Source organism: Ostrinia nubilalis, chromosome 23 (genome assembly GCF_963855985.1).
Source record: "Ostrinia nubilalis chromosome 23, ilOstNubi1.1, whole genome shotgun sequence".
NCBI lineage: Eukaryota > Metazoa > Arthropoda > Insecta > Lepidoptera > Crambidae > Ostrinia > Ostrinia nubilalis.
Window position 1 is genome coordinate 11,969,457 of NC_087110.1, and position 26,516 is coordinate 11,995,972.

At 41.0% G+C, this 26,516-nt stretch overlaps 2 protein-coding genes across 2 annotated transcripts in view; both read left to right on the top strand.

Moving 5' to 3' along the window:
- Positions 1 to 24,782, top strand: part of LOC135083174 (protein lingerer-like) — a 35,541-nt gene extending 10,759 nt beyond the window's left edge. Inside the window, exons 9-19 of the mRNA XM_063977909.1 lie at positions 3,078 to 3,212; positions 4,083 to 4,203; positions 5,984 to 6,072; positions 7,736 to 7,840; positions 9,459 to 9,557; positions 10,683 to 10,779; positions 19,949 to 20,061; positions 20,687 to 20,770; positions 21,455 to 21,562; positions 22,925 to 23,050; positions 24,678 to 24,782. Of these exons, the coding sequence (XP_063833979.1) occupies positions 3,078 to 3,212; positions 4,083 to 4,203; positions 5,984 to 6,072; positions 7,736 to 7,840; positions 9,459 to 9,557; positions 10,683 to 10,779; positions 19,949 to 20,061; positions 20,687 to 20,770; positions 21,455 to 21,562; positions 22,925 to 23,050; positions 24,678 to 24,782 (1,182 nt within the window). The remainder of the gene's footprint in view (positions 1 to 3,077; positions 3,213 to 4,082; positions 4,204 to 5,983; positions 6,073 to 7,735; positions 7,841 to 9,458; positions 9,558 to 10,682; positions 10,780 to 19,948; positions 20,062 to 20,686; positions 20,771 to 21,454; positions 21,563 to 22,924; positions 23,051 to 24,677) is intronic.
- The window catches only part of LOC135083176 (hornerin-like), a 47,063-nt gene continuing 23,071 nt past the window's right edge, over positions 2,525 to 26,516 (top strand). Inside the window, exons 1-12 of the mRNA XM_063977911.1 lie at positions 2,525 to 2,551; positions 3,078 to 3,212; positions 4,083 to 4,203; positions 5,984 to 6,072; positions 7,736 to 7,840; positions 9,459 to 9,557; positions 10,683 to 10,779; positions 19,949 to 20,061; positions 20,687 to 20,770; positions 21,455 to 21,562; positions 22,925 to 23,050; positions 24,678 to 24,765. Of these exons, the coding sequence (XP_063833981.1) occupies positions 2,525 to 2,551; positions 3,078 to 3,212; positions 4,083 to 4,203; positions 5,984 to 6,072; positions 7,736 to 7,840; positions 9,459 to 9,557; positions 10,683 to 10,779; positions 19,949 to 20,061; positions 20,687 to 20,770; positions 21,455 to 21,562; positions 22,925 to 23,050; positions 24,678 to 24,765 (1,192 nt within the window). The remainder of the gene's footprint in view (positions 2,552 to 3,077; positions 3,213 to 4,082; positions 4,204 to 5,983; positions 6,073 to 7,735; positions 7,841 to 9,458; positions 9,558 to 10,682; positions 10,780 to 19,948; positions 20,062 to 20,686; positions 20,771 to 21,454; positions 21,563 to 22,924; positions 23,051 to 24,677; positions 24,766 to 26,516) is intronic.

A 26,516-nucleotide genomic window follows, 5' to 3' on the forward strand; every position in this document is an offset into this window, starting at 1 on the left:
GCTGGGTTGCACCATCATATAACTTTGATAAATCGCCCATTTGCGACGACACTGTGACATCTCAAGATATACGATTTTTTGTTTTACCGAAATTCTGACCCGCGATCTTGCGTTCTTTTATCTCCAAAAACAGGGTATTTGTTACTCCAAAAACAACAATACTATGAGAGAAAGAGACAAAATATTACGTTATAGCGCTGGCTCGTTCGGCGATCTAGTTGGCTTCGACACTGTGACAGTTCAGTTGCCACCTGCGCTTTGAGATGTGAGGTGCTCTTCGTTTTTAAGAAAAACGTGACATCTTGAGGATACCGCGGTATTGATGACAAAGGTAAGTTTTTAAAATATTTTTATTTTATTCGACAATGTGGCACGTCATACTTATCACAATGTTCTTCTAAAACAAAAAGCAAAGTAAATGAGAAATTATTTATATGTAACGTTATTCTTGTAAGAAAATCGAAGTATCATCGGGACATCTTAACTAGTAACGTTGTAGATGATGAAAATTTTTCCTATATTGGAAATATGTTGTAGGTCATTTGTTGATGTTCTGTTATTGCAGAATGCATGTTATTGAAATTGAATGGTATATCTACTTGTCACGTTGTATACGCTAAACAGTAATACTAAACTCCAGATATCATTACAGATGGGGACTAGCAATGCAAAAAAGCAAAGGTTAACATTTGTAGCGATGCACTGCCTGAAGGAATTCCACAACCTAATCCGACAACATGACTAACAGCGCTATGCGAGCGCTGTGAAAGGGTCTCTTTGAGCTACAATAACGTCGGAACTAATACGAGTAGATGTAGACTGATAAACATACATTCGTTTTGAAGAATAGTTCAAATACTAGTAATACAGTGCAAATAAAACATACTTATACGACTGTCTGTTTTTACAGACACAACAAGCAAAATATTTTATATTATCATCGATAGACTTAGATTAGCTTAATCTAAGACGATAGCTAACAAAATTATCTATTATTAGAAGTATGCTAGAATAGCAATGCGTTGGATGACCCCAGATATTTATTTATTTATTATTATGTAATTATTCAATGTTACTTAGCTGTATTGGCTATGTTTTGCTTTCTGCAAAAAAGGTATTTTAATGTTTTAATATAATTACAGATCATCAGCAATTGACTGAATTTTATCGCTTATTGCCCAAATATACTTTGGCGGCGCAACATTGTTTTGTATAATAATATTGCAATATAACTATTTCAGAAAAACTACGCCAATAAAATGGCTACATAATTTATAAATAGTGGTTGTTATTTTTCTCTATTAATACATTATTTAAATAATTATCTTTTATAAATTCAATTTTAAATAAGTATAAAAAATTAAAACACCCTAAAAGGTACCAAAATGTCGCTTTTTTGCCATTTTATTTGCCGGGGACGGCGATTTTTGCGTTGATAATTTTAGGATTAGATTGTCATAACTAGTCTGTTATAAAATATCTATTTACTAACCTAGTAGGTACTAGGTACCTACAATTTTTTCTTCTGCATACATACATACCTACTTAGTACAGTTTCTCTTACTGTGTTTTTTGTAGTAGTTTACGAGATTTTACTTTTGAGAGTTTTTCGTTTATTTTGATAAGCATTAGTTTTTAGAATAAGAAAACTTAATGTGAGCTTAAGAAAACTTACTGTCTGTCTACTTAGATAATATTTTTATAAGTGTAATTTAACATAGCAAAGCGAAATATTAGCCTGTTCCAATAATTACCTCATTTTTACTGATTGTAATGTTGTTAAAATAAAATAAAAATTTTCAAGATCAACGTTTTATCTAAATAATGACTTATATAAATATATTTTTTTACATCATCTTCAACGTGACAACTGAACTTACCATCTTCAAAATATTATTTTTTTACTAGAACAACGTGATAAGTTGTCTCTTTTTTTTTCAATCGCTATAATTTCATCAATTTAGACGCAAATTTATGTCTTACTATAACTATTTAAATTCATTAATAGTTAATCTTTAAACGTTTCATACACAATTAGGTAATCCTAACCTTCTTTTAAGAGTTATGGTCATTCAAAAGTTAAAAAGTCGTTTTCTGGAAAACCACTGTTTTTGATATATCACAGTGTCGTCGCAAATGGACGAAATGTCAAAAATCTGTCAAACTTCATACAAAAAACACTCCTAAGTTACTACGGTCAAAGTTAGGTGGTGCAACTCAGCCCAGATATTCGCGTTATTATATGAAAGCGTTGGTTGTTCATTATCATCATTTCAGCTACACAGTATATCCACTGCTGAACATATGCCGCCCGCAATGATTTCCATGTTGGTTGGTAACAAAATTGCTAAACATGTTTTACTTTCTCTCCTTTTATGTTTGCCAACTTTGCAATACATATTTTGTCAATAAAGTTGGAGCGTCAGTTTCACTTTCTCGATAAAACTTCTCGTCTTTGACATTTTTTGTTCTCTTTTGATTACAGACTTTGTCGGCTGATAGTTTGGTCGGGCTGTTAATCAGTATGAAAGGCTTACATTACACCGTTTTGGTAATTCGACTTTACTGATTCTTGATACAAATTTGAAGCCGACCAAACTCCGGCGGATAATAGTCTGTAGTCTGCGGGGTAGATGGATATACATAGAACAAAGTATTTGTCTCAAAACAGGTTACATTTTAAGGGGATTGAATAGAAGTAATTTTCTTTTCAGTAAGTCTTCAGCGCTGTTTTTTCTCTTTTACCTTAATACAGCTCGAATTTTTGCATTATCAATTGAAGGGTTGAGTGAACAAAGGCCTTAACTAACCAAAAGTTCAAAATGAGTTACGAGTGTTTGAAAATGTTAATCTGGTATGAATGCTTGTCAGATAAACCCTTTGTTAAGGTCTGTATTTTTGACACGTAAAAAAAATTGCGTGTTTTGAGCTCATTAGTCGATTTTATCATCACTTAAAACCTATGTTCATGCAAAAAAGTCGATTCTTCAGTTTTGTCAGATAACACCTTTGATCGCTTACCCCATAAATTATTTGCTGTTATAAACAGCGTACTCAATAGTGTTGTACATCTACAGCAACAACCGGCGGCGGCGGCGGCGGCGGCGGGAGTAACAGCCGGCGTGGCGGCGGCCAGCCGCGTGTCGCCCGCCGAGCCCGCGCCGGAGCCCGCGCCGACGCACGCGCCGCACGACGCCTACCACCATCACCAGGTAATTAAAACAAAAACAAAAATATTTATTTATTTATTTGATCACCAACAAGGTTACGTTGTAGTGTTCACTAAAATAACTTACAAAAACGTCACTTTTTAAATTAATAGATTAATGCCCGTTTTCACCATCAATCCCTAATTTTTGAGTGACCCCTATGGAAAAAAAATCATGTTATTTGTTACCATAGGGGTCACTTAAAAATTAGGGATTGATGGTGAAAATAGGCATTATTCAATTTTGACCAATATTTTGGCACTTAAATAATAATGACTTTGTGACACTAGCTTTTGCTCGCGGCTTCCCCTAGGTTCTTTTTATGGAAACTACTCTTGTAAAAATTATCTAGAAGCACATTGTAGTCGTACAGTTTCGGCAAATTAAAACAACAAAACCTTTACATGAATGTCGTAAAAGGGGACTAAATAAGCCCGAAATCTTCCATTTGACCTCTTTGGTAAATTAGAGAGTCTAGTGCTCTGGAGTCGTGCAGTGGAGGCTAAATAAATGATTTGCTGTTCATGACCACCGGAAGACGTAATGTAACCGGTTTAGGTGGGATTAGCATCATGATAAAAACTTATCGACATTTTTAGACGACAAATGTACAGGCTTATCGTCAAAATCGATAAAAGTTTATCATGCCGTGTATCCTAGACCTAAATAGGCGACCTTATGGAGTTTTTTTACATGAATAGTTTGCTCTTGAGGCTGACAAAGGTGATTGAGTCTTCCGCCACTTCTTAGCCCCAGCCCATGTGTTGTCCCGAAGTGGTGGTAGGGCAAGCTATATTTGGGACATGTATAAGCGCCCTGGAAAGAGCGAGCCTATGTACTGAATAATGTATTTATCTTATCTTTGTCTTGCAGCAGCAGTACCCAAGCAGCATGGAGGCGAGCGCGCAGCCGATGGGCATGTCGGGCAGCCTGTCCGCCGCGCAGTCGCAGTACCTGTCCCAGCTCACGCAGCAGTCGCAGCGCCGCGACAACAGTGCGTACACTAGGGCTCATAGCAGACTTATCAACTGGGAAAGGGATCAACACCTTATCGCCTTTCACAAGCTGATTAGACGACTAAAGCCAGTGTGCTTACCATGAGTTTACGTTAGGTGTGCTCGATAGCGACTGCGTAAAAAAATGACATTTAATTGTATGACATATTGTGCAGCGCCCCTAGCGGCTACTTTCAAGAAACAAAATCTTCATAGAGATTTTTGACGTACTCGCTAGCGAGCACACCTAACGTAAACTCATGGTAGGTACACTGGTCCGTGAGCACGTAGAATCCCGTCCAATGACCCCTAGTTACCATCCTTATCGCTCGCGCGTAATTATGTTGCTGTCGCGCTCGCACACTCACTGCGGGCGCGCGTCGCACAGTCGCGACAGCAATATAATTACGCGCGAGCGATAAGGATGGGTAGCTTGGGGTCATTGGACGGGATTCTACGTGCTCACGGACCAGGCTTTAGACGCGGTGACTGGACGTGACGATAGCCGCAGGCTGACAACTTCATACATTTTGTTCAAAGCTTCACACACTACACGTTAGAATCGCGACGACAAGCTAATATATGAAATTGACAAGAACAAACGTCAAGTCAACGCGTCTAAACGCTGCGACTGTCGCTAAAGGTTCAGCCATGCAGCCCGTGTGCATTATATCGATGGCGACCCATAAAGTTAATATTCCTTCGGAATAGAGCAACAACCACGTGCAACAAACGAAACCGTTTTTGGAGGACACTGGATGTCATTTTTTTTATCCACAACGAGGAAGCTCTTGGCCTGTATCTCACCTGATGGTAAGTTATGATCAGGCCGAAGGTGGAAGCGAGCTTCACCCGGAATCCTCAATCACGGGAAACTGGCTATCTTACCTCTAAGAGCGCTTGTAGACGTCCGTTTTTTTGACCGGACAACGGCCCGATTTTTTCACCGGATTTAGCGGTGGCGTATGGTTTATAATGAACGTGTGCACATGCATCGGACATAGGTCCGGCGAGAAAATTGACAGCAAACAAAGGATATCCGTTTTTTGACGGTCCGTCGTCCGGTGAAAAAACGGATGTCTACAAGGGGCCTAGGCTCTAACTGCCGGAACACAACAATGCTGTTAACATTGTTGTTATGGCGACAGACTTAAGTAAGATGGTGGTAGCTAGCCAGGCGGAGGCGGATTTGTGGGAGATGTGCGTTACTGATTGCTTAGAAAAATCTCATCTTATTTCCACCAAAGTGGAGCGAAGCGGGAATATGCGGAGACTTCTTTCTGAGAGATCTTCTCATGTATGTAGCTACATTTTTAGGGTTCCGTAGCCAAATGGCAAAAAACGGAACCCTTATAGATTCGTCATGTCTGTCTGTCTGTCCGTCCGTCTGTCCCCACCCCCTCTAACTTCTAAAATAAGAAAATGAAAAATCTAAAAAAAAACATATGATGTACATTACTATAAAAACTACCAACGAAAATTGTTTTGAACGAGATCTAGTAAGTAGTTTTTTTTAATACCTCGTAAATCGTAAACCGCTTATTACCGCGTAATCTTTAATACTAATAACTTAAATAAAAATAATAATTTTAATTTCATAAATCAATGGTACGGAACCCTCGGTGCGCGAGTCCGACTCGCACTTGGCCGGTTTTTTATGTAGCAATGACCTTCCACACATCCCTAATCTTTGTGCATCTTCAGAAACATCTTGACATTAAAATTTGTGTCCTGTACAAACCTCTATTTGTGTATAATGCTTGTCTATTTCCTTCGCAGGCGTGTACACAGCGCCTTACGGTGTGTACGGCGGAGACATGGCGGCGCAGCGCAAACCGCAGCGGGCGAGAGTGCCTCCGCCGTCGAAGGTGAATATGGATCTTATTTACAAGCTGTTATGGGTCAATATAATGTTCGATTGATGTAGTATAGCGGCATTGAACTGTCAGAGTCGTATCAATATTATTTCCATGTAACGATGGCTCATAGCGTAGTACGCTTGAAAATTTTGATGGTCTTACCCAATGTCTTTGTAGTTCAGCGGACAGAGCGCAACCGGAACATTCTCCGTTGCCCTCACTGACCCCTGGGCCATACACATCGCAATAACACGAAGATTCGTGCTATCGCGATATGTAAAGAAAAAACATAAATTTTATTTTGGCAAAACTTATGCCCGTTTTCACTATCAATCCCTAATTTTTAAGTGACCCCAATGGTAACACATAACATGCATTTAGTTTTCATAGGGGTTTCATGATGGTGAAAACGGGCAATTAGTCTTTTAAATTAGGGACTTTTCGGGAATGCGTAACAGAAAAGTCTGCAACATGATGAGAAAACAACGTATTTAGACGTGATATTTATTTTAAAAAAAATACAAAAGTGCATTCCATAATAGCTAGCACCACAACTTTCGTTTAGGCGCGATTGGTCCAATTCGTAATTGATCCAATCGTGAAAAATTTACAAATTCGCGATTGGTGCAATTCGCTATTGGTCCAATTCGTAATTGGACCATTTCGCTTTTTTCTGCAGTAGGTAGTAAAAGTTGAATAATCTCCTTATTTTTTTCATTTTGGATATCCTATTTAGGAGCAATTACGAATTGGACCAATTGCGAATGAGGGTTATCGGGAATAAAAAAATCCGCCAGAATGCAATACGTAGACGCGAGGTCCAAATGATGCATGATTGGTTATTTTTGATTACACGATTATTACGTATATTTTTTATTACGTGATTGGTGGATTTTGACAGATATGTCAAAATCCACCAATCACGTAGCATTTGGACCTCGCGTCTACGTATTGCCATCTGGCGGATTTTTCAATCGCGAAAACTCTTATTACCAATAGTGTGCGGTCTTGCAGATAAACGTCTAATTTGAAAGAACTGAACGTCCAAGTTTCTCTCGCTTATGAAGTATGCTAATATGTTTATTTTGGAAGTTTTTGAACATCACTGTTGACTTCTTGGCGGGAATCTGAAGCGTCATGTTAGCGGTTTTGTTTTATTTCCTAAAATTCGTGTTTAGGCGATTATTAATGTGTAACAATGGTGGATTATTAACCATTAAGTGTTCGTGAACGTGCATGAGTGTGGGCAAGTGAAGCAAAACCGTGCATCGTGATTCTTCTGGTTCTCTCAAGTTGTCCATAGGAGGTCTCAGTAAAGCACCACAACTTTACTGAGACTCTAAAGGGGTATACTCAATACTCAATAGTTTATTTTGCATGACCACATTAGCATTCACATTAGGTCTTACAATTTAGGCAGTTATACAATGTGGACCCAGTTAGGGCACAGCAACTTTAGGAAGGAGACAGAACGACGATCTTAATAGTTTCAAAAGAAATTAATGTGCACATTGAGTCATGAATGTATCATCTATCATCCTTCATTATATCATTACTTGATCTCATTTTGTAACTCGTATCACATAAATACTTGAAAATGGCACAAATCAAGTCGACCTCGACGTGTATTGCCAACATCATCAAAGAAGAAGAACATCACTGTTGTTTTCAGATCCCGATGTCGGCGGTGGAAATGCCGGGCGGCGGCGAGGGCGGCGCGGCGCTGTTCCTCGACGTGCAGTTCGGCGCGCTCGATCCAGACGCGCTCGACACGCAGGTAATGTGGTTTGAACCTTATGGCAGCGACGTAGATTATAATATCCATTGTCTCGAGGCAAGATGTTTTGCGTAAAGCCTGGTCCGTGAGCACGTAGAATTTTGTCCAATGACCCCAAGCTATCTTCCTTATCGCTCGCGCGTAATTATGTTGCTGTCGCGCTCGCACACCCACTGCGGGCGCCCGCAGTGAGTAGGATGCGAGCGATAAGGATGGGTAGCTTGGAGTCATTGGACAAAATTCTACGATCTCCCGGACCAGACTATAGTAATATATCACGTGTATTTATTTTTTCGGCAAATGTGCGATACTGAACCGAAAAACGGCGTAACGTGTATTTATTTTTTCATGAGTGATGCAACGAATACTACTTTTACTAATACGAATATTAAATCTTTTTCGGCGAATACATACATAGTCATGAAATGCTCATTAATCCAACTTATATTATAGTTGGTTTAGTAATTAAAATTTACAAATGACAATTTTTTGATTAATGTATCACTTTGTAACTAATCACAAAACAAAATAATATTTGTACAATCGACCTATGCTATTGACGGTCAAATTTCAGAAGAGAACGATAATTGAATGAATGAAATGAATGAATTTGACCCCGGGCTCAGAGTACTTTGTTACATACTGACCGGGGCTTTCCTGACGTGTCGGTGTAGCTATAGTGTTCGGATACCTAATTTTTTAAATTATTTATTCGCCGAATACGAATATTCGGTAAATATCTACTATTCGGCGAATACGAATATTCGTATTCGTTGAATCAGTATTTTTATGTATCACCAAGGGGAGCCAATAAAAATGCCAAAAGAATCAACGGCCCCTAAGTGCTACCTTTATTGGAACAAATCACTCATCGCTGTTGAACTAAAATCGTTATGTAAAAGTTCCTCTTTTTCTTCTCAGTGGATGAAAAAGGACAGCACAATATCAATAGCTGTCCACAAACCAGTTAAAAGGCATGTTAACCCAATCAAAATACGGCTAGACTGATTTTAGTTTAACCACAGAATAATAATAAGTACTACGTACAGAAGTTTTACTTCGCGAAGGTATTTAAAAAAATGTATGCTCAATGTCATTAACAATATGGTGTAATTTAGCCTGTCTCAAGAGTCGAGCACCATTTTGTTGACAAACGTCAGTGATCGGCACTGCGCCGAAGCTATAGGGCTGACTTCGGTAAAATGATGTGACGTGAGGTGCCAAACTGCGGAAAATGGCGGAGGAAATACATGATTTAGCATGAATTATCATGAATAATATTAACTACTTATTTACCTCTCAGTGTCTTGAGGCAACTTAAAAAAGTACATTCTGTGTTTTTATTATTATTTAGGCAGTTAAATAGTGCACAGTATTTAGTACACCATTTTCTTTATTTTCTTCCATCATACACAAGAATACGCGTGCGTGAGTCAATGTTCGCTCGTATGTGAGGCCTTGTCGAATAGTATCCTGTAGGTGGGCCATCGTGCTTGTTTTGTTTTCGATGTAAACTCGCGGAGATGAACAGGCCTGGTTTAACCAATACTTCGAAAAGAGGTTAGAGATAAGTAAATAGCGAAAGAGTTTTTTTCTCAAAATTTGTGTCGTTTTACAGCAAGTGACGTCACAAGCGGAAACTCAGCCGGTGTCAAGTAGTCACGAAACAACAACGGAAGCGCCTACTACTACTAATTATCCTAATTCTAATAGTATGGTGAGTACTTAGCAAAAGTAGAGATCTTTGGGGAGGCCTTTGTCCAGAAGTGTGCGCCATTTGGCTGAAACGAACCAACGAAGTAATAGAATTTATCATCATCATCATCTCAGCCATAGGACGTCCACTGCTGAACATAGGCCTCCCCCAATGCTTTCCATGTTGCCTGGTTTGTAGCGGCCTGCGTCCAGCGCTTTCCTGCTACCTTTGTGATATCGTCGACGTCCCACGCTGCGTTATGTAGAATTTATGAAAAAATGAAAAATGAAAAAAGTATTTATTTAAATAGGCACAGGTTTACATTTTGCATTACAAAATAATAAAGGCAAGATGTGTTAACAATAACAGTAAGAAAAAAGAGCAAGATGTATATCAATAACAGTGGGCCCCAAACTAGGCATAGCCTGTATCTTGGTGGCCCAAACAGTGCAGTTTGCAAAATTAAAGTGACTGGCACAGCGCGGTACAGTTAAGGGAAAGAATAAACCAAAAATAAATAAAATAAAACAGTGCGTAACATTAGAACACCAGCATATTGTGTGTTTATGTGTTTGTTTTTTTTTTGTCTGTGGTTCCTAAAAAGTTCTAATTAATTAAAAGATTTTCGGTTTCTGAGTAAGTTAATTCACCTATCCATCTCTTGAACTTAATTTTGGCTTCGAATAGCGTTTCGGGTATTGTGATGATTTTGCTAACTTTATTAAATATGTGTGCATGGAGAAATCGACTAAAACGACGTCCAAAAGTAGTTCTGATCTGATTATACCTGACTAAATGAAGTAAAATCACAAGAAACTATGCCAATAACTTGACTCAAATCGCTGCTATCCATTAATTAAGCGACGAAGAGGCCTAATATTGTGGCTAATAAAGGAAGTTGTTACTCTTCACGCGAATATTATTGTAGTATTTTATTTTTATCGATTCCATAGGTCGCTGGTTCATATCCGGCTCGAAGGACCATTTATTTATTTCAAACTGTTATGCACATAAGGCGAACATAATGTCATATGTACATTTTAATAACTGATAAACGTACACGGTACTCTACTCATATTTATTTAATTACTCTCTACATCTTCCTTCGAATTCGATTGATATCTCCCTTGTATTGTTTTGTTCCAGCAACAGTTAAGCGAGACGCTCTCGTCGGTGGTGGAATCAGCGCCAACGACGCAAGCGCCCGTCACGACAGAATCTCCAGTCACCAACGCCACCTCATGTAAGTGTTGTTATACGCTGGCTCCATATGTTGGCCCCAACGTTGGTACCAAGTCCCAACGGCATTCATCCAACGTCTGGATCTAAAAATAGCTTGTTACAACGTTGGTATACGATATGCTTTCACCAACGCTACGTCATAGAGTGTTGTTGTTATACTGGCTACACTGGCCCCAACGTTGGTAACAAGTACCAACGGCATTCGTCCAACGTCTGGATCTAGAGAATAACTTGTCCCAACGTTGGTGCGAATACGATATGCTTTCACCAACGCTACGTCATATGAGTGTTGTTGTTATACTGGCTACACTGGCCCCAACGTTGGTACCAAGTACCAACGGCATTCGTCCAACGTCTGGATCTAAAATTAGCTTGTTAAAACGTTGGTGCGAATACGATATGCTTTCACCAACGCTACGTCATATGAGTGTTGTTATACTGACTACGTTGGTCCCAACGTTGCGTTGGTACTAAGTCCCAACGTCACTCGTCCAACGTGTGGATCTAGAGAATAACTTGTCCTAACGTTGGTGCGAATACGATATGCTTTCACCAACGCTACGTCATATGAGTTGTTGTTATACTGACTACGTTGGTCCCAACGTTGGTACTAAGTCCCAACGACATTCGTCCAACGTGTGGATCTAGAGAATAACTTGTCCCAAGCAACGTTGATGTGAATAACATAATTAATAATTATGCTTCATACTTTGTGTGTTGTATTGTTGACATGGGAAAGTCAGAAGTTGATGCTGAAAGGGGGAAGAATAAAACCTTTTTGGCATGTGGATATGTCTTTTTTAAGTAGCTAATTAGTGTTTTTTTTTGTTGTGTTGCCTTCTCATAGTTAGTTAAATCTACGTGGGGACTATCCCACGTAAGCTTTTGGGGAAGTGAAGAGACGTTAAAAAGTTAGAAGTTTATAAACTTTAGACAGGACAGAATAAGATCGAACATAATATTATCTTATTTCTGTATGGATGTAATACCACAGAATAATAATAAGTACTACGTACAGAAGTTTTACTTCGCGAAGGTATTTAAAAAACTGTATGCTCAATGTCATTAACAATATGGTGTAATTTAGCCTGTCTCAAGAGTCAAGCACCATTTTGTTGACAAACGTCAGTGATCGGCACTACGCCGAAGCTAATAGGGCTGACTTCGGTAAAATGATGTGACGCGAGGTGCCAAACTGCGGAAAATGGCGGAGGAAATACATGATTTAGCATGAATTAACATGAATAATATTAACTAAAGCCTGACCAGGAACATAAAAACCCTCGCCATGTTGCGGAAAACTAATGGTACTAATTTCTTTTAATGGCAACAGTAACTGAAAACTTCATTGACATGTCACCTTGCATGTCAGTCTATTGCTGTCAAAGTGTAAACAAACTTTATTTTAATTGTGCGCAATTGATTTTGTGAATTAAATTGCTAAAATCTTTTTATAGTCGTGAAAGAAAAGTGGTTCACAATGTGTTAAAGTATTTGTCGAAGAGAAATACTAAGGGTTCGGACAATATTTTCATTGAATAATGTTTCCGACAAAGGTTGTCAAATTGACTGACATGTTTATCGTATAGTACAGTCCACTATGAAAATTAGGTGTGGTTTGTTTCAACTACCTGTTTTAAAATTTTTTGTCACTGTCTAAGTGTTGAATTTTATGGATTTGGGAAAGAAGTACCGAGTTTGAAGCGTTTATGAGCAGACATTGCAGCGTTCATGAGCAGACATTGTTCTGAATTTGATTACACTGGTCAACACATGTTTTTTTTCCTTTAATTTTTTTTTCTGTTATTGGGTATTTCTATGGCCCTGATTATGAAAAAAATACTGGGAGATCGCCAACAGCTTTACTTTTTAAAATATAGAGCTTTATTATTTTGACAAAAAAATTAAATAAATACATTGTGCTAGTAAAATTTCAATTGAACACTAGCAAATGATATTTTATGTGATTTCCTTGAATAGGCAAGTTTGAGTAGATCTCGTTGCAAACTGCAGCAATGGTCTGCCATTCATATATGAGCACCACGCCCCTGATAACCTTCTTCCATTGTCAGAAAATTCCAATGAAAACTTTTATCCTGTTCCTCACTAAAATCACCCACATTTTGTGGAAATCGATGTTAATGCGAGTACATTAAGTGTATTTTTATGCCCATGTTGCACCCTAGCTTTTGCAAGTTGGATAGCATGCTCTCAACAATCTCTTTTTGCTTAGGTAATTACTTATAACCAAAAAAAATCATTTTAAGCTTAGGACTGGACTTCACTCATTGATTTCTTAAAATTACGATCATTCACCAGTTGCCTAATGTGAGTCCCATCAAAAATTACCAGCTTTTAAGTTTTCTGTGCTTAATCCTGAAAAATTGCGTGAAAGAAAATTAAAACATTCGTCACTTTTGTCAAGCGCCTTCACAAACTGTTTCAAGATGCCGAGCTTAATATAAAGTGGTGGAAGTACGGTGATACGGTCTTGGCTAACTAAAGGCACGTTTATAAAATTGTTTGTATCAACTTTAGCTGAAGAGCTAAAAGTTGTGTGTGCGGTGTAATGTCTATAGTCAAATTTTTTGTAACCAATGCTATTGTTTGTTACGACTATTCCAGAGACACATGGAACGGTAATTTTGTGTAGCCCCCTTGTTGGCCTAAAAGATGTTACCTATTCTCAGAACACAAATGACTCATTTGTGGTCTTGATTACTTAATTTCAAATATTTATATTAAAGTGTCGATGTTACGCAGTTTTCATCAAGTCCGATAGAGGTTTTCGATGTTTTTCAAATATTATATTTACCACAAACATAGCAGAAACCATCTGGATTAAGCACACAACATTTTCATAACGAAGCAATATCGAAAACACCAACAAAATATTTTTTTTTGTCCAATTAAATCAAAAATCTAAGTAAAAATATTAAATGAGGGTAGATAGCTATAACTTAAAAACAAAAGCTGTTGGAGAAAAACTGTTGCCATATTTAAAAAATATGCGTCAATTTGAGATAGAAACAGAAAAAAAATCACAGGAAACAAACAATTTTATTTTTTTTGTTGACCAGTGTTATTGATGAATAATAAAATAAATCCCACTAGCTCGATTGATGGTTTCATTTAATTTATTGAAACCAGGTTACCTATAATAATATTTTTTCGTTTATTTTTGAAAATATCAAATTAGCCCGTAATCCTGAATCCTGATACATAAAGTTAGCCTATTAATTTAACACAGGTACGACTGTACTCAGTGTTGCACTATCAAATGCAATGAGGATCATTTCGATTTTTAGCTGTGAATGCAGATTTATAGGGCTAAGAAATCCTTAATACACAGTCCAAAAATTTTTGTTCTACGACAAAAATTGACGAAGTTATGGCCAAATTACTAAAAAAGTTCACTGACCGCCCGGCGCGGGGACGATGACGTCACTATATCCGATCCGAACGCTGCCGGCGTACTGCGTGGATAGAAAATATTTTTTTCTAGCCAAACTATCAGTTTTAGAGAAAAACTTGTAATGACATTTATTCATCAGAATAAAGTAAGCTATCGATAAGTAATTTTTAAAAATAGAAATTGTGAAAAATAACGCAAAAAATCCATACGCTCATACGATTCAATGGAACGCAGAGACGCGATTGCACAGTCTTTTATTTTCCCTTAGAAGCGGACATCCCTGTTTTATTAATGCAATCGTTAGATATTACTATTATGTATAAAATTGATGAAGGAACTAGTAGTTGTATTTGCTTAGTTTCGAAGAAATATTCGATATTGTGATTTTATAAAAAAAAACAGTTTTAGAAGCATATTTTCTAAAAAAATTACATTAAGGCAGAATTTTGTAAATAAATTTACCTATCACTATAACGTCTACCTTTATGCAGAAATAAATGGTTATTGCTGCAGTAATTTAGGAATTATTTAATAATTTATGATTTTCAGAAAACATTTTTTTCTCCGTTACACTAGAAAATTGGCAGCTATATTTACTTTATATTGATGCATGATATAATTATCTATAATACCTGAAAATATTACTTGCCTATCCCGTGGAAGTTGGATGATACGACTAGAAAAATTTGTCAAAAGTAATATTGACTAAGGCCATCGGTCAAAACCACTATTAACTGAAATTTGCAGTCAAAAGTGGTTTTGATAGATTATGAGTTTTGACTGCAACATATATATCGATGTTTCGAAAACGATAGGATTTCCAATAAGCCGCCAGAGGGCCAACTCTATAATTATCAAACTCGACCAGACAAATTAATAATGGTAAAAGCAATTAATTTCAATAGTTATCTAACAAAGGCATTATAACCGTATTGTTACGGACGGCATTTAAAAAACTAAAAAATATTCAGATGACAACCCTATTTACATATAAATTTTCTAAACTCATAGAAATTAACATATCTTCGAACTTCCACGGGATAGGCAAGTAATATTTTCAGGTATTATAGATAATTATATCATGCATCAATATAAAGTAAATATAGCTGCCAATTTTCTAGTGTAACGGAGAAAAAAATGTTTTCTGAAAATCATAAATTATTAAATAATTCCTAAATTACTGCAGCAATAACCATTTATTTCTGCATAAAGGTAGACGTTATAGTGATAGGTAAATTTATTTACAAAATTCTGACTTAATGTAATTTTTTTAGAAAATATGCTTCTAAAACTGTTTTTTTTATAAAATCACAAAATCGAATATTTCTTCGAAACTAAACAAATACAACTACTAGTTCCTTCATCAATTTTATACATAATAGTAATATCTAACGATTGAATTAATAAAACAGGGATGTCCGCTTCTAAGCCAAAATAAAACACTGTGGATTGGGGTCTCCGCGGTGGTATATTTGGCGATTTATTCAAATAAAGTGTTCATAAGTGTTGTTAGAGTCATATCTTCTTCCAAATAAAATATAAAAATGTATAAGTATTAATTTATTTACTTCTAACAATAAGGTATAGCTGAGGCAGATACACTCTGCCTAGGCTACAAGACATTGCTATGAAGATCATTTCGATGTACACGCAATACCTACCTGTTATTTAGTTTTTCTGAGTTAAACCTACGTACCTACCTATCTATTCGCCGTTCCCATGGGCGGAAAAGGACAGCTGCTTCCTCCTGGAAATCTATTTAATCTTAGCCTAGAAGCTGGGTATGACTCCCCCGCCCCCCTCCTCTCCCCAGGTCATAAGCTGGGTATGATTCCCCCTCGGCCAGAAGCTGGGTATTACATACCCCCCTCCAGGCCAGAAACTGGGTATGACTTGACCCCCCCTCCCCCCAGGCCAGAAGCTGGGTAAGGCTAGCCCCTTCCCCCAGTCCATAAGCATAAGCTAGGTATGACTCCCCCTCGGCCACAAGCTGGGTATGGCTTCCCCCCCCCCCCCCCGGCCAGAAACTGGGTATGACTTGCCTCTCCCCCCCTCCCACCAAGGCCAGAAGCTGGGTAAGGCTTGCCCCTCCCCCCAGGCTATAAGCTGGGTATGACTTATCCCCCCCCCCCCCCCAGGCCAGAAACTGGGTATTAGCATCATATTATGTATTATTATGTTCAATACAAACAATCATTAAGTTACACTCACCCCAACCGCGTCTCCGCATTGCATCGAATCCTATGAAAATGTGGTTTTTGGACATAGCGATACCTACTTATTTTTCACAATTTTTATTTTTAAAAATTACTGGTCGATAGGTTACTTTATTTTAATGAATAAATGTTATTAAAAGTTTTTTTCTAAAACTGATAGTTTAGCTGGAAAAAAATATTTTCCATCCCAATAGTACGCCGGCTGCGCTCGATTCGGATATAGTGACGTCACGCGGCCCTGCGTACGTTGACTTTTAGCGGCAAAAACGGCCTATGTTTATTACTTAATATCTTCGTAAGTAATGGTCCGATTTGGATAATTCAAAAAGATATATCTTTCTCGTGTCTTAAAGATTAACGTAGATACTAGTTTTATTGAATTTTCTACAACAGTACTGATCCTCATTGACGCGCCTCTATGCCAGGGTTTTTATGTTCCTGGTCAGGCTATACTTATTTAACTCTCAGTGCCTTGAGGCAACTTAAAAAAGTACATTCTGTGTTTTTATTATTATTTAGGCAGTTAAATACTGCACAGTATTTAGTACACCATTTTCTTTATTTTCTTCCATCATACACAAGAATACGCGTGCGTGAGTCAATGTTCGCTCGTATGTGAGGCCTTGTCGAATAGTATCCTGTAGGTGGGCCATCGTGCGTGTTTTGTTTTCGATGTAAACTCGCGGAGATGAACAGGCCTGGTAATACGTACTCTTCGTATAGTCGGCCAGAAAAACGCTCTAACTGTCCAATTTATAAAGATACGAGCAATAATAGCTCTTATCGTTCTATTGCCTCCTATCAACTTTCAACCTTAAAGCAATACGATAGAGCACATTCTCGGCCGGCTGTGCATTACTCTTAGGTACGATGCCCATTGACCGGCGCGCGACGGAGCGCGTCGGAGCGCACTCACACGGCCGTAAAGAAAATAGAATTTTATTAACAGTTTTTAGTCGTAATTTGCTTACAACTGATTAACTGACATTTCAATCAATTCAATCCGGACGAACATGAATGACAGAAATGTCAGTTAATCAGTTGTAAGCAATAACGACTCTAAGAACTGTTAATAAAATACTACCTATATCCTTAGTGCGCTCCGACGCGCGCCGGTCAATGGGCATCGTACCTTAGACCAGGCCTGTTCATCTCCGCGAGTTTACATCGAAAACAAAACACGCACGATGGCCCACCTACAGGATACTATTCGACAAGGCCTCACATACGAGGAGGAGATATCACGCACGCGTATTCTTGTGTATGATGGAAGAAAATAAAGAAAATGGTGTACTAAATACTGTGCAGTATTTAACTGCCTAAATAATAATAAAAACACAGAATGTACTTTTTTAAGTTGCCTCAAGACACTGCGAGGTAAATAAGTAGTTAATATTATTCATGATAATTCATGCTAAATCATGTATTTCCTCCGCCATTTTCCGCAGTTTGGCACCTCACGCCACATCATTTTACCGAACTCAGCCCTATAGCTTCGGCGCAGTGCCGATCACTGACGTTTGTCAACAAAATGGTGCTTGACTCTTGAGACAGGCTAAATTACACCATATTGTTAATGACATTGAGCATACATTTTTTTAAATACCTTCGCGAAGTAAAACTTCTGTACGTAGTACTTATTATTATTCTGTGCTTAGACTAGGCGCAGACCATCGACTTTTAGTTGGCCGATAGTTGTGCCTGATTTTAAATTGTATGAAGAATCGGCCAAATCGAATCGGCGTAATGTGCGCGCTTCCATACATGCCCATACTGATCAACTGCCCGACTAAACTACCGGCCGATAAAAAATCAATGGTCTGCGCCTGGGCTTCGAACGCACAGCGCTAGAGCAGCCCGGTCTGTGCCGGCGCTGCGTACAAGCCGTGCCAGAGCGACAGGCTTGCGTGACGTCCGCCGCTTTGTGTTGGGTGATGGTTGCCGGGTCGGACAGTTTTGCTTCATTTTGTGTGTTTTTTGTGTCTACTTGCATGGTTTTGGGTGTTATAACTAGAGTTGCCGCGAATAGTGGTTATAGCGAATAGTCGAATACCGATTAATCGCCATTCACTTTGGCGAATAGTCGAATAACTCGACATTACTATTCGACATAAAAACATTAAAATTATTTCTAATTTCTTCTAAGGTTGTGATAAAAGAAAACAATAAAGTTAAAGAAATCTGTTTCATGTTATACATACCTACATAATATGTAGTAAATTTTGGACATGTTTAAAAGAATCATCTAGTGAGCAACCTACTGAAGAGCACCCCAAGAATGCCACTGCTGAAGAAATCGCCCACTACATCGCATTAGCAAAGGCTAACAGAAAAATAAACCCATATGAATGGTGGACTTTGAGTACCAATAAGAATAGATTTCCTATATTAAGTAAGCTTGCTAAACGATACTTAATCACACCAGCAAGCTCTGTTTATTCAGAAAGAATATTTTCCGAGGCAGGTTTAATTTACGAGGAAAAACCAAACCGACTTGCTGCCGAACGTGCAGAAAAAAATTTTTTTTTGCACCACAATCTGCCTCTGTTGGATTTTAAATATTAATTAAAAAGCCTAACTTAATTTCATGAATATGATAGGCACAGGTACATATTACAAATAATAATTGATTGTGTATTGTTTTATTAGGGAAAATAATAAAAATATTATTATTTTTAACTCATTAGTTTTTTTGTTCACGAAAAGTTTATTTTAGACGACTATTCGCCGAATGCCGAATAATACTAGCTACTATTCGGTATTCGACGAATATCAAAAAAATGTCGAGTAATGCCGAATACCGAATAATAGCGATTATTCGCGGCAACTGTAGTTATAACCGCTATTTAAAAAGAAAAAATGAAATGTTTGGTAATAGTACATACTACAGATGCTAGCACGTCAGATTATGAATTATTATTAAAGCGCATCTATTACAACATAATAATGTGTTGCAACTTGCAGTGTAGCTTGATGTGCCGTCGTCTGTACAGCTACGAACCAGACTACAACAAAAATGTTCAATGTTTCCAATAGATTTTGAATTTAATGTCAATGGTGTTAAGTCCAAAATCGGTGCCAAATCTTTTTCTGAACTGAATTAAAACCATTTCATTTTACACGCCTCGGCTTTTCTGATTTTGTTTCTTTTCTGGGATCGTTCTTATTCTCTTTACGTTACATGATCTTGTTTAAAGTGTCCTAATTGAAATTTACTATAGTCTGGTCTGTGAGCACGTAGAATTTTGTCCAATGACCCCAAGCTACCCTAGCGCGTAATTATGTTGCTATCGCGCTCGCACACTCACTGTGGGCGCGCGTCGCACAGTCGCGACAGCAATATAATTACGCGCGAGCGATAAGGATGGGGTCATTGGACAAAATTCTACGCGCTCACAGACCGGGCTTTAGTCATGTTTGCGAGCATAATGTATCGCGAACATTTGACGATTACGACGATGTTTTAAAAAGACACGTGACGTCACCTAGACGAATAATAAAATGTGAACGTACCTTAATGCTGACGTATGTTTCCGCAGCGGTGGAGAAGCAGTTAAGCGCGTCGATGAAGCAGTTGTCAGTGTCAGCAGCGGACGCAGTTGCAACAACGGCCGCGCCGCAGCAGCACCTAAGCTCACACCATAGGCCCAAGGTATGCTTATTAATAAACTATAGATAAGGGTTCCGTTTTTGCCATTTGGCTACGGAACCCTAAAAATGTAGTAAACATTTTAGGTGTAGTCTATTTTATATTTTTCAGATAAAATAACTTTTCATCTGCAAACTAAGTTTGACACATTTTAACAGTTACTGTATTTCAGTTGGGCACTCTTGTCAGAGTAGTCGTAGTTGCGCTAACGAGGTACACGGTGGGGTGTTTGATGTCATCTCCGAGGGTAACTCTCCTGGCGATGCGCTTCCATTTCTGACGGTTAGAGGCGTCGCGAGTACTCATATCAATTACTGGTTATGTAACCTTTAAAAATGGCTACCTTATTTGCGCTAACTAGATGGCGCCATTGACGAGTGATAGGACCTTACTAGCCAGTGGTGCCAACTTGGTGAATGAACATACTGCAAAATCCATCTTGTGTGAATTTAAGCGACAGGAGGACTAGCGTCGTTAACAGGTGTGCACTCAAGTGACAGAAGACCTTTCGTATTTGCACTTACCAGGATGGTGCCCTTGTAAGGTACTATCACTCGCTAGTAGCTAAGACCAGTGATGCCAATTAGAGCGTATAGACTAAGACTTGATTGTTTTGTTTTGCCAACAGCAGACGGGCGCGCAAAATGTGTACGCACAGCACGCCGTCAGTCATCATCCGCCTGTATACGGAGCCAACGTCTACGCGCCGCAGGTAACTTACAACTACCCTCCTTTTACGTTAGTAAAGATACACATAAAAGACCATAATGTTCCCTTAGGAGTATTGTTCTGGCTAATGTCCCGAGCGCAGATCTTGAGCACTTTTTTGATCAGTACAACTACAGCATGACATTTCTTTTGAGTAAACTATGTGTAAATCATTCCAGCTCAATAGCCACTTAAAATGTGATCCGCGCGTTATGCCTACATTTGACATTAATTAAGTTTTTTGTTTAGACTTTGTTGAGAGATAAATCTGTTCATACCGTCTAGGTTTAAAAACTCCATCGGTTCCAAAACAAAATGTCCGCATAAATCATTTGATGTCGATCGAGTTTAAATTGTTACAAGTCACACTGTAAGCCCTGCCGTTATAATGTCCCATCCTCTACATAATGATCGATAGACGATCGAATTTAAATTGAATCAGAATCAGAATCATCATTTATTTGCTATAAATGTGGTACAGGAGATGGATACAGTTAATGGTTAGGTCTCACAATTAGTCATTTCTGACATGCAAATATTAAATTAATTAATTATTAAACATTTCAATAAATTCCAATATTATCAATGTAAGATGTCAATATAAATGTTATATTGTTTCAAGTCGCACCATAAGCCCTGCCGTTATAAGGTCCCATTCTCAACTGTACTTAATCTAATTTATCTGCAGGTGAACTCAACGAACGCGTCGCTAACGGGCGCGAGCGCAGCCATGACCGCCGCGTATCCGTCCAGCGTCACGCTCACGCAGTACCAGCCCATGATCAACTCCTACCAGGTCGGTACTTCTACACTATCTACACTAATATTATAAAGAGGAAAACTTTGTTTGTTTGGTTGGTTGTAATGAATAGGCTCAAAAACTACTGGACCGTTTTTAAAAATTCTTTCACCATTCGAAAGCTACATTATCCACGAGTAACATAGGCTACATTTTATTTTGGAAAATAATAGGGTTCCGTAAAATATGTAGATAATGTAGTCCACGCGCGCGAAGCCGCGGGCGGAAAGCTAGGCTTTTATATAGAAACTAGCGACCAGCCCCAGCTTCGCACAGGAACTAACTTTGAAACCTTCCTCTTGTATTACTCTAAAAAAACAGCATCAAAATCTAAAGTAAAGTTTTAAAGATATAAGCATACATAGGAACAAAATAGCGGAAAGCGACTTTGTTTTATACTATGTAATGATAATGACTAAAGCCTGGTCCGTGAGCACGTAGAATTTCGTCCAATGACCCCAAACTACCCATCCTTATCGCTCGCATGTAATTATATTGCTGTCGCGACTGTGCGACGGGCGCCCGCAGTGAGTGTGCGAGCGCGACAGCAACATAATTACTGTAGAAAGGAGACTATAGAAAGCTCCGCCAATGGACCACCGACCACAGACACCGGTGGCTATCGTACATCCTTTGATAGCACGTAAATTGTGTTGAGTGCCACTCGATACAAATCAAGGTGACATGTTTCGCAAACTGAGTCACGAATGGCTGCCACTGGTAACGTGTTGCGAGTGAATGCCACTCCCTACCTGTGTGCGGAAATTTCATACAAAACCTGTTAATATCATGTCGATGGCTACTAGTGACTGGCCAGTGGCAGGTTTATACATGGCCTAACAAAATAGTGAGTGTTGGCGACAGATCTAGTAACACCGGTGCTGGGCTATAGTAGGTATCATGTATGCACTCTAGCCTAGTAACGGTGTTAGCCATCTTGTTTTTCTACATACTTATTCGATACGATAGTTTTGTTACCTTGTTTTATTTTACATGATCAAGAATACAGTTTAGTTCAACATTTCTGTAGCTAACAAGTGAGGATCAATCTTTTGAATTGTGAATGCACAACTAAAAAAAAAAAATATCTTTCGACAATTTCACACAGCGCTATCTAGCCCCAAAGTAAGCAATTAATATGCTTGCGTTATGGGTGCTAGTTTAACGGATATACTACATATATACTTTTTAAATACATACATATTATACATAGTAACACCCAGACCCGTCACAGAAATTAAAATTCATCATTTCAATTTCTGCCCGGCCGGGAATCGAACCCGGGACCTCTCGGCATAGTAGTCCGTTTTAGAACCACTACACCAAACGGCCGACTAAAGATGTTCTTTCTCTGTACAGCAAACGTCATCGTCAGCGGCAGGCTACGGCGGCAGCGCGCTATACACGGCGGCGCCGTACTACGCGCCCGCTGCGCACGCGCCACACACGCCGCCTACGAAGCACTCGCACGCGCCGCACGCACAGGTGAGAATAATAATAAGTACTACGTACAGAAGTTTTACTTCGCGAAGGTATTTAAAAAAATGTATGCTCAATGTCATTAACAATATCGTGTAATTTAGCCTGTCTCAAGAGTCAAGCACCATTTTGTTGACAAACGTCAGTGATCGGCACTGCGCCGAAGCTATAGGGCTGACTTCGGTAAAATGATGTGACGTGAGGTGCCAAACTGCGGAAAATGGCGGAGGAAATACATGATTTAGCATGAATTATCGTGAATAATATTACCTACTTATTTACCTCTCAGTGTCTTGAGGCAACTTAAAAAAGTACATTCTGTGTTTTTATTATTATTTAGGCAGTTAAATACTGCACAGTATTTAGTACACCATTTTCTTTATTTTCTTCCATCATACACAAGAATACGCGTGCGTGAGTCAATGTTCGCTCGTATGTGAGGCCTTGTCGAATAGTATCCTGTAGGTGGGCCATCGAGCGTGTTTTGTTTTCGATGTAAACTCGCGGAGATGAACAGGCCTGCCTCAGCCTCGAGTTTAGCGGGCAGCGGGGCGGGAGCGGTAGCGGCAGGATCTTATGCGTAAAATCAAATAGACCGGTTCTCGAAACCAGCGGCGCAGCAGCGGCAACGAGCGGGCAGCGCACTCCTTCTTTTGCGCACAATAAATCGAGCGTTAGGAATAAATTTGAATCGAAATAAAATTGTCGCCGTTGTTCAGACATTTCGTTTGCGAATAAAAACAAATATCTCGACAACACAACCCCGAACACAACACTTCGCCGCTAAAGCGCCGCGCGAGCTGCCCGCTTGTTTCGAGAACGGGTCTGCGTTGCCCGCCCCGCTCCCGCGCCGCCGCCGCTCCCGCCCCGCTGCCCGCTAAACTCGAGGCTGAGGCCTTAAGGTCGAGATCAGCGCGGCTCCGGCAGCGCGCTATACACGGCGGCGCCGTACTACCGCACACGCCGCCCACCAAGCACTCGCACGCGCCGCACGCACAGGTGAGCCTTGTGTTAAGGCCTTAAGGTTCAAATGCGTTTGAGCATCGAAAAACGTAGACAAAGTTGACTTATAAAGATAGCAGAGGCGCTGGAAGCAGGCCGCAAGCGCAACTAACCGGCCAATCTAGAAATCAATGAGGGATCGTATAGGCCAGGGGTGGCCAACCGGTCGATCGCGACTTAGTCCAGTCGATCGTGGCAAGGCAAAAAATACTATATGATTGTGTACTAAACTATGCTGTTTCATTTAAGATTTCAAGATATGTAAGTGGTAGATCGCCCAGGGTTTCGTTAGTAAACAGTAGATCTTATGTCTAATCAAGTTCATTAGTGGACGTTCTGTGACTGAAATCATGATGGATGATCAAAGGCAGCCAAAGCCGTGACCGAGACGAGAGACCTCGACCGTTACATGACTTAAAACTATGTATAAACATTAGTTTGCGAGCGAAACCGAGACAGCTTAGTCAAGTATAGGTCACGATCTCCCATCGCATTATCTTGTCTCGATCGTTTGAGTTTGGCAACTACTGCGTTTAATTGCGGTTAACACTGCTGTAACGCAAACTTAAAAATAAACTGCAAATATTGATTTTAATAGTTGTATTGACCGTCATAACGTTTTTGTCCGCAGTACGACAGTTCGGTGACGCCTAGCAGTAGCCTAACGAGCACGTCCACGACACAAACCTCCACAGCCAAAGTAGCCACAACCACCACATGTGAGTACATTATGTAGTATTATCGGTACATCAAGGAAAGCATCTGGGTAGCTCAGGCCCGGTCAACGTCAAACGTTATGCAGGTAGTAAGCTTCCCGCGGACGGAAGGTCTTTGTCCAGTAGTGAACGTTCCTCAGTTAAAATTACGTTTGCCTGTACGTTTTGGATACTTTTAACGGTGTGCCGTAAGCTCGTACGACTTAGGTCGAGTTCGTACTACGGCTAAACCCCGGCGGTTTTTAACCCCGTGATTTTATAACTAACTAAAAGTCTTGCAATCGTCAGCTTTTTCCCGCGTATACGTTTCGGGCGTTCTCGCGGTTTGGCAGTTTACCGCTTGCGAAAAAAACCGTAATGCGGACTCGGCCTTAGTTTGATTCGTAAGAGCTATGTTTCACCGGGACACCATGGCGGCGCAACCAGTCGCCGCTACCAACAAAATGTATAGAGCTTTGCGCAACCAAACGGACACCAGGTGAGTAACTCTCTATAGAGCTGTATACATTTTGTTGGTAGCCGGCGACTGGTTGCGCCGCCATGGTGTCCCGGTGAAATATAGCCCTAAGACACATCCTTTGAACCGTGCTTCTCCGCAGCGCACGCAGCAGCAGCAGCGGCAGCGGCAGCAGCAGCGGCGGGCAGCGCGGGCAGCACGCACCACGCCAGCGCGGCCAGCACCGCGCCCGCGCCCGCCGCCAGCGCCGCGCCCGCCGCCATGTCCAACGCAGGTAGGGACGGTGTCAGCGCACGCAGCAGCAGCAGCAGCAGCAGCAGCAGCAGCAGCAGCAGCAGCAGCAGCAGCAGCGGCGGGCAGCGCGGGCAGCACGCACCACGCCAGCGCGGCCAGCACCGCGCCCGCGCCCGCCGCCAGCGCCGCGCCCGCCGCCATGTCCAACGCAGGTAGGGACGGTGTCAGCGCACGCAGCAGCAGCAGCAGCAGCAGCAGCAGCAGCAGCAGCAACAGCAGCAGCAGCAGCAGCAGCAGCAGCAGCAGCAGCACGCACCACGCCAGCGCGGCCAGCACCGCGCCCGCGCCCGCCGCCAGCGCCGCGCCCGCCGCCATGTCCAACGCAGGTAGGGACGGTGTCAGCGCACGCAGCAGCAGCAGCAGCAGCAGCAGCAGCAGCAGCAGCAGCAGCAGCAGCAGCAGCAGCACGCACCACGCCAGCGCGGCCAGCACCGCGCCCGCGCCCGCCGCCAGCGCCGCGCCCGCCGCCATGTCCAACGCAGGTAGGGACGGTGTCAGCGCACGCAGCAGCAGCAGCAGCAGCAGCAGCAGCAGCAGCAGCAGCACGCACCACGCCAGCGCGGCCAGCACCGCGCCCGCGCCCGCCGCCAGCGCCGCGCCCGCCGCCATGTCCAACGCAGGTAGGGACGGTGTCAGCGCACGCAGCAGCAGCAGCAGCAGCAGCAGCAGCAGCAGCAGCAGCAGCACGCACCACGCCAGCGCGGCCAGCACCGCGCCCGCGCCCGCCGCCAGCGCCGCGCCCGCCGCCATGTCCAACGCAGGTAGGGACGGTGTCAGCGCACGCAGCAGCAGCAGCAGCAGCAGCAGCAGCAGCAGCAGCAGCACGCACCACGCCAGCGCGGCCAGCACCGCGCCCGCGCCCGCCGCCAGCGCCGCGCCCGCCGCCATGTCCAACGCAGGTAGGGACGGTGTCAGCGCACGCAGCAGCAGCAGCAGCAGCAGCAGCAGCAGCAGCAGCAGCAGCAGCACGCACCACGCCAGCGCGGCCAGCACCGCGCCCGCG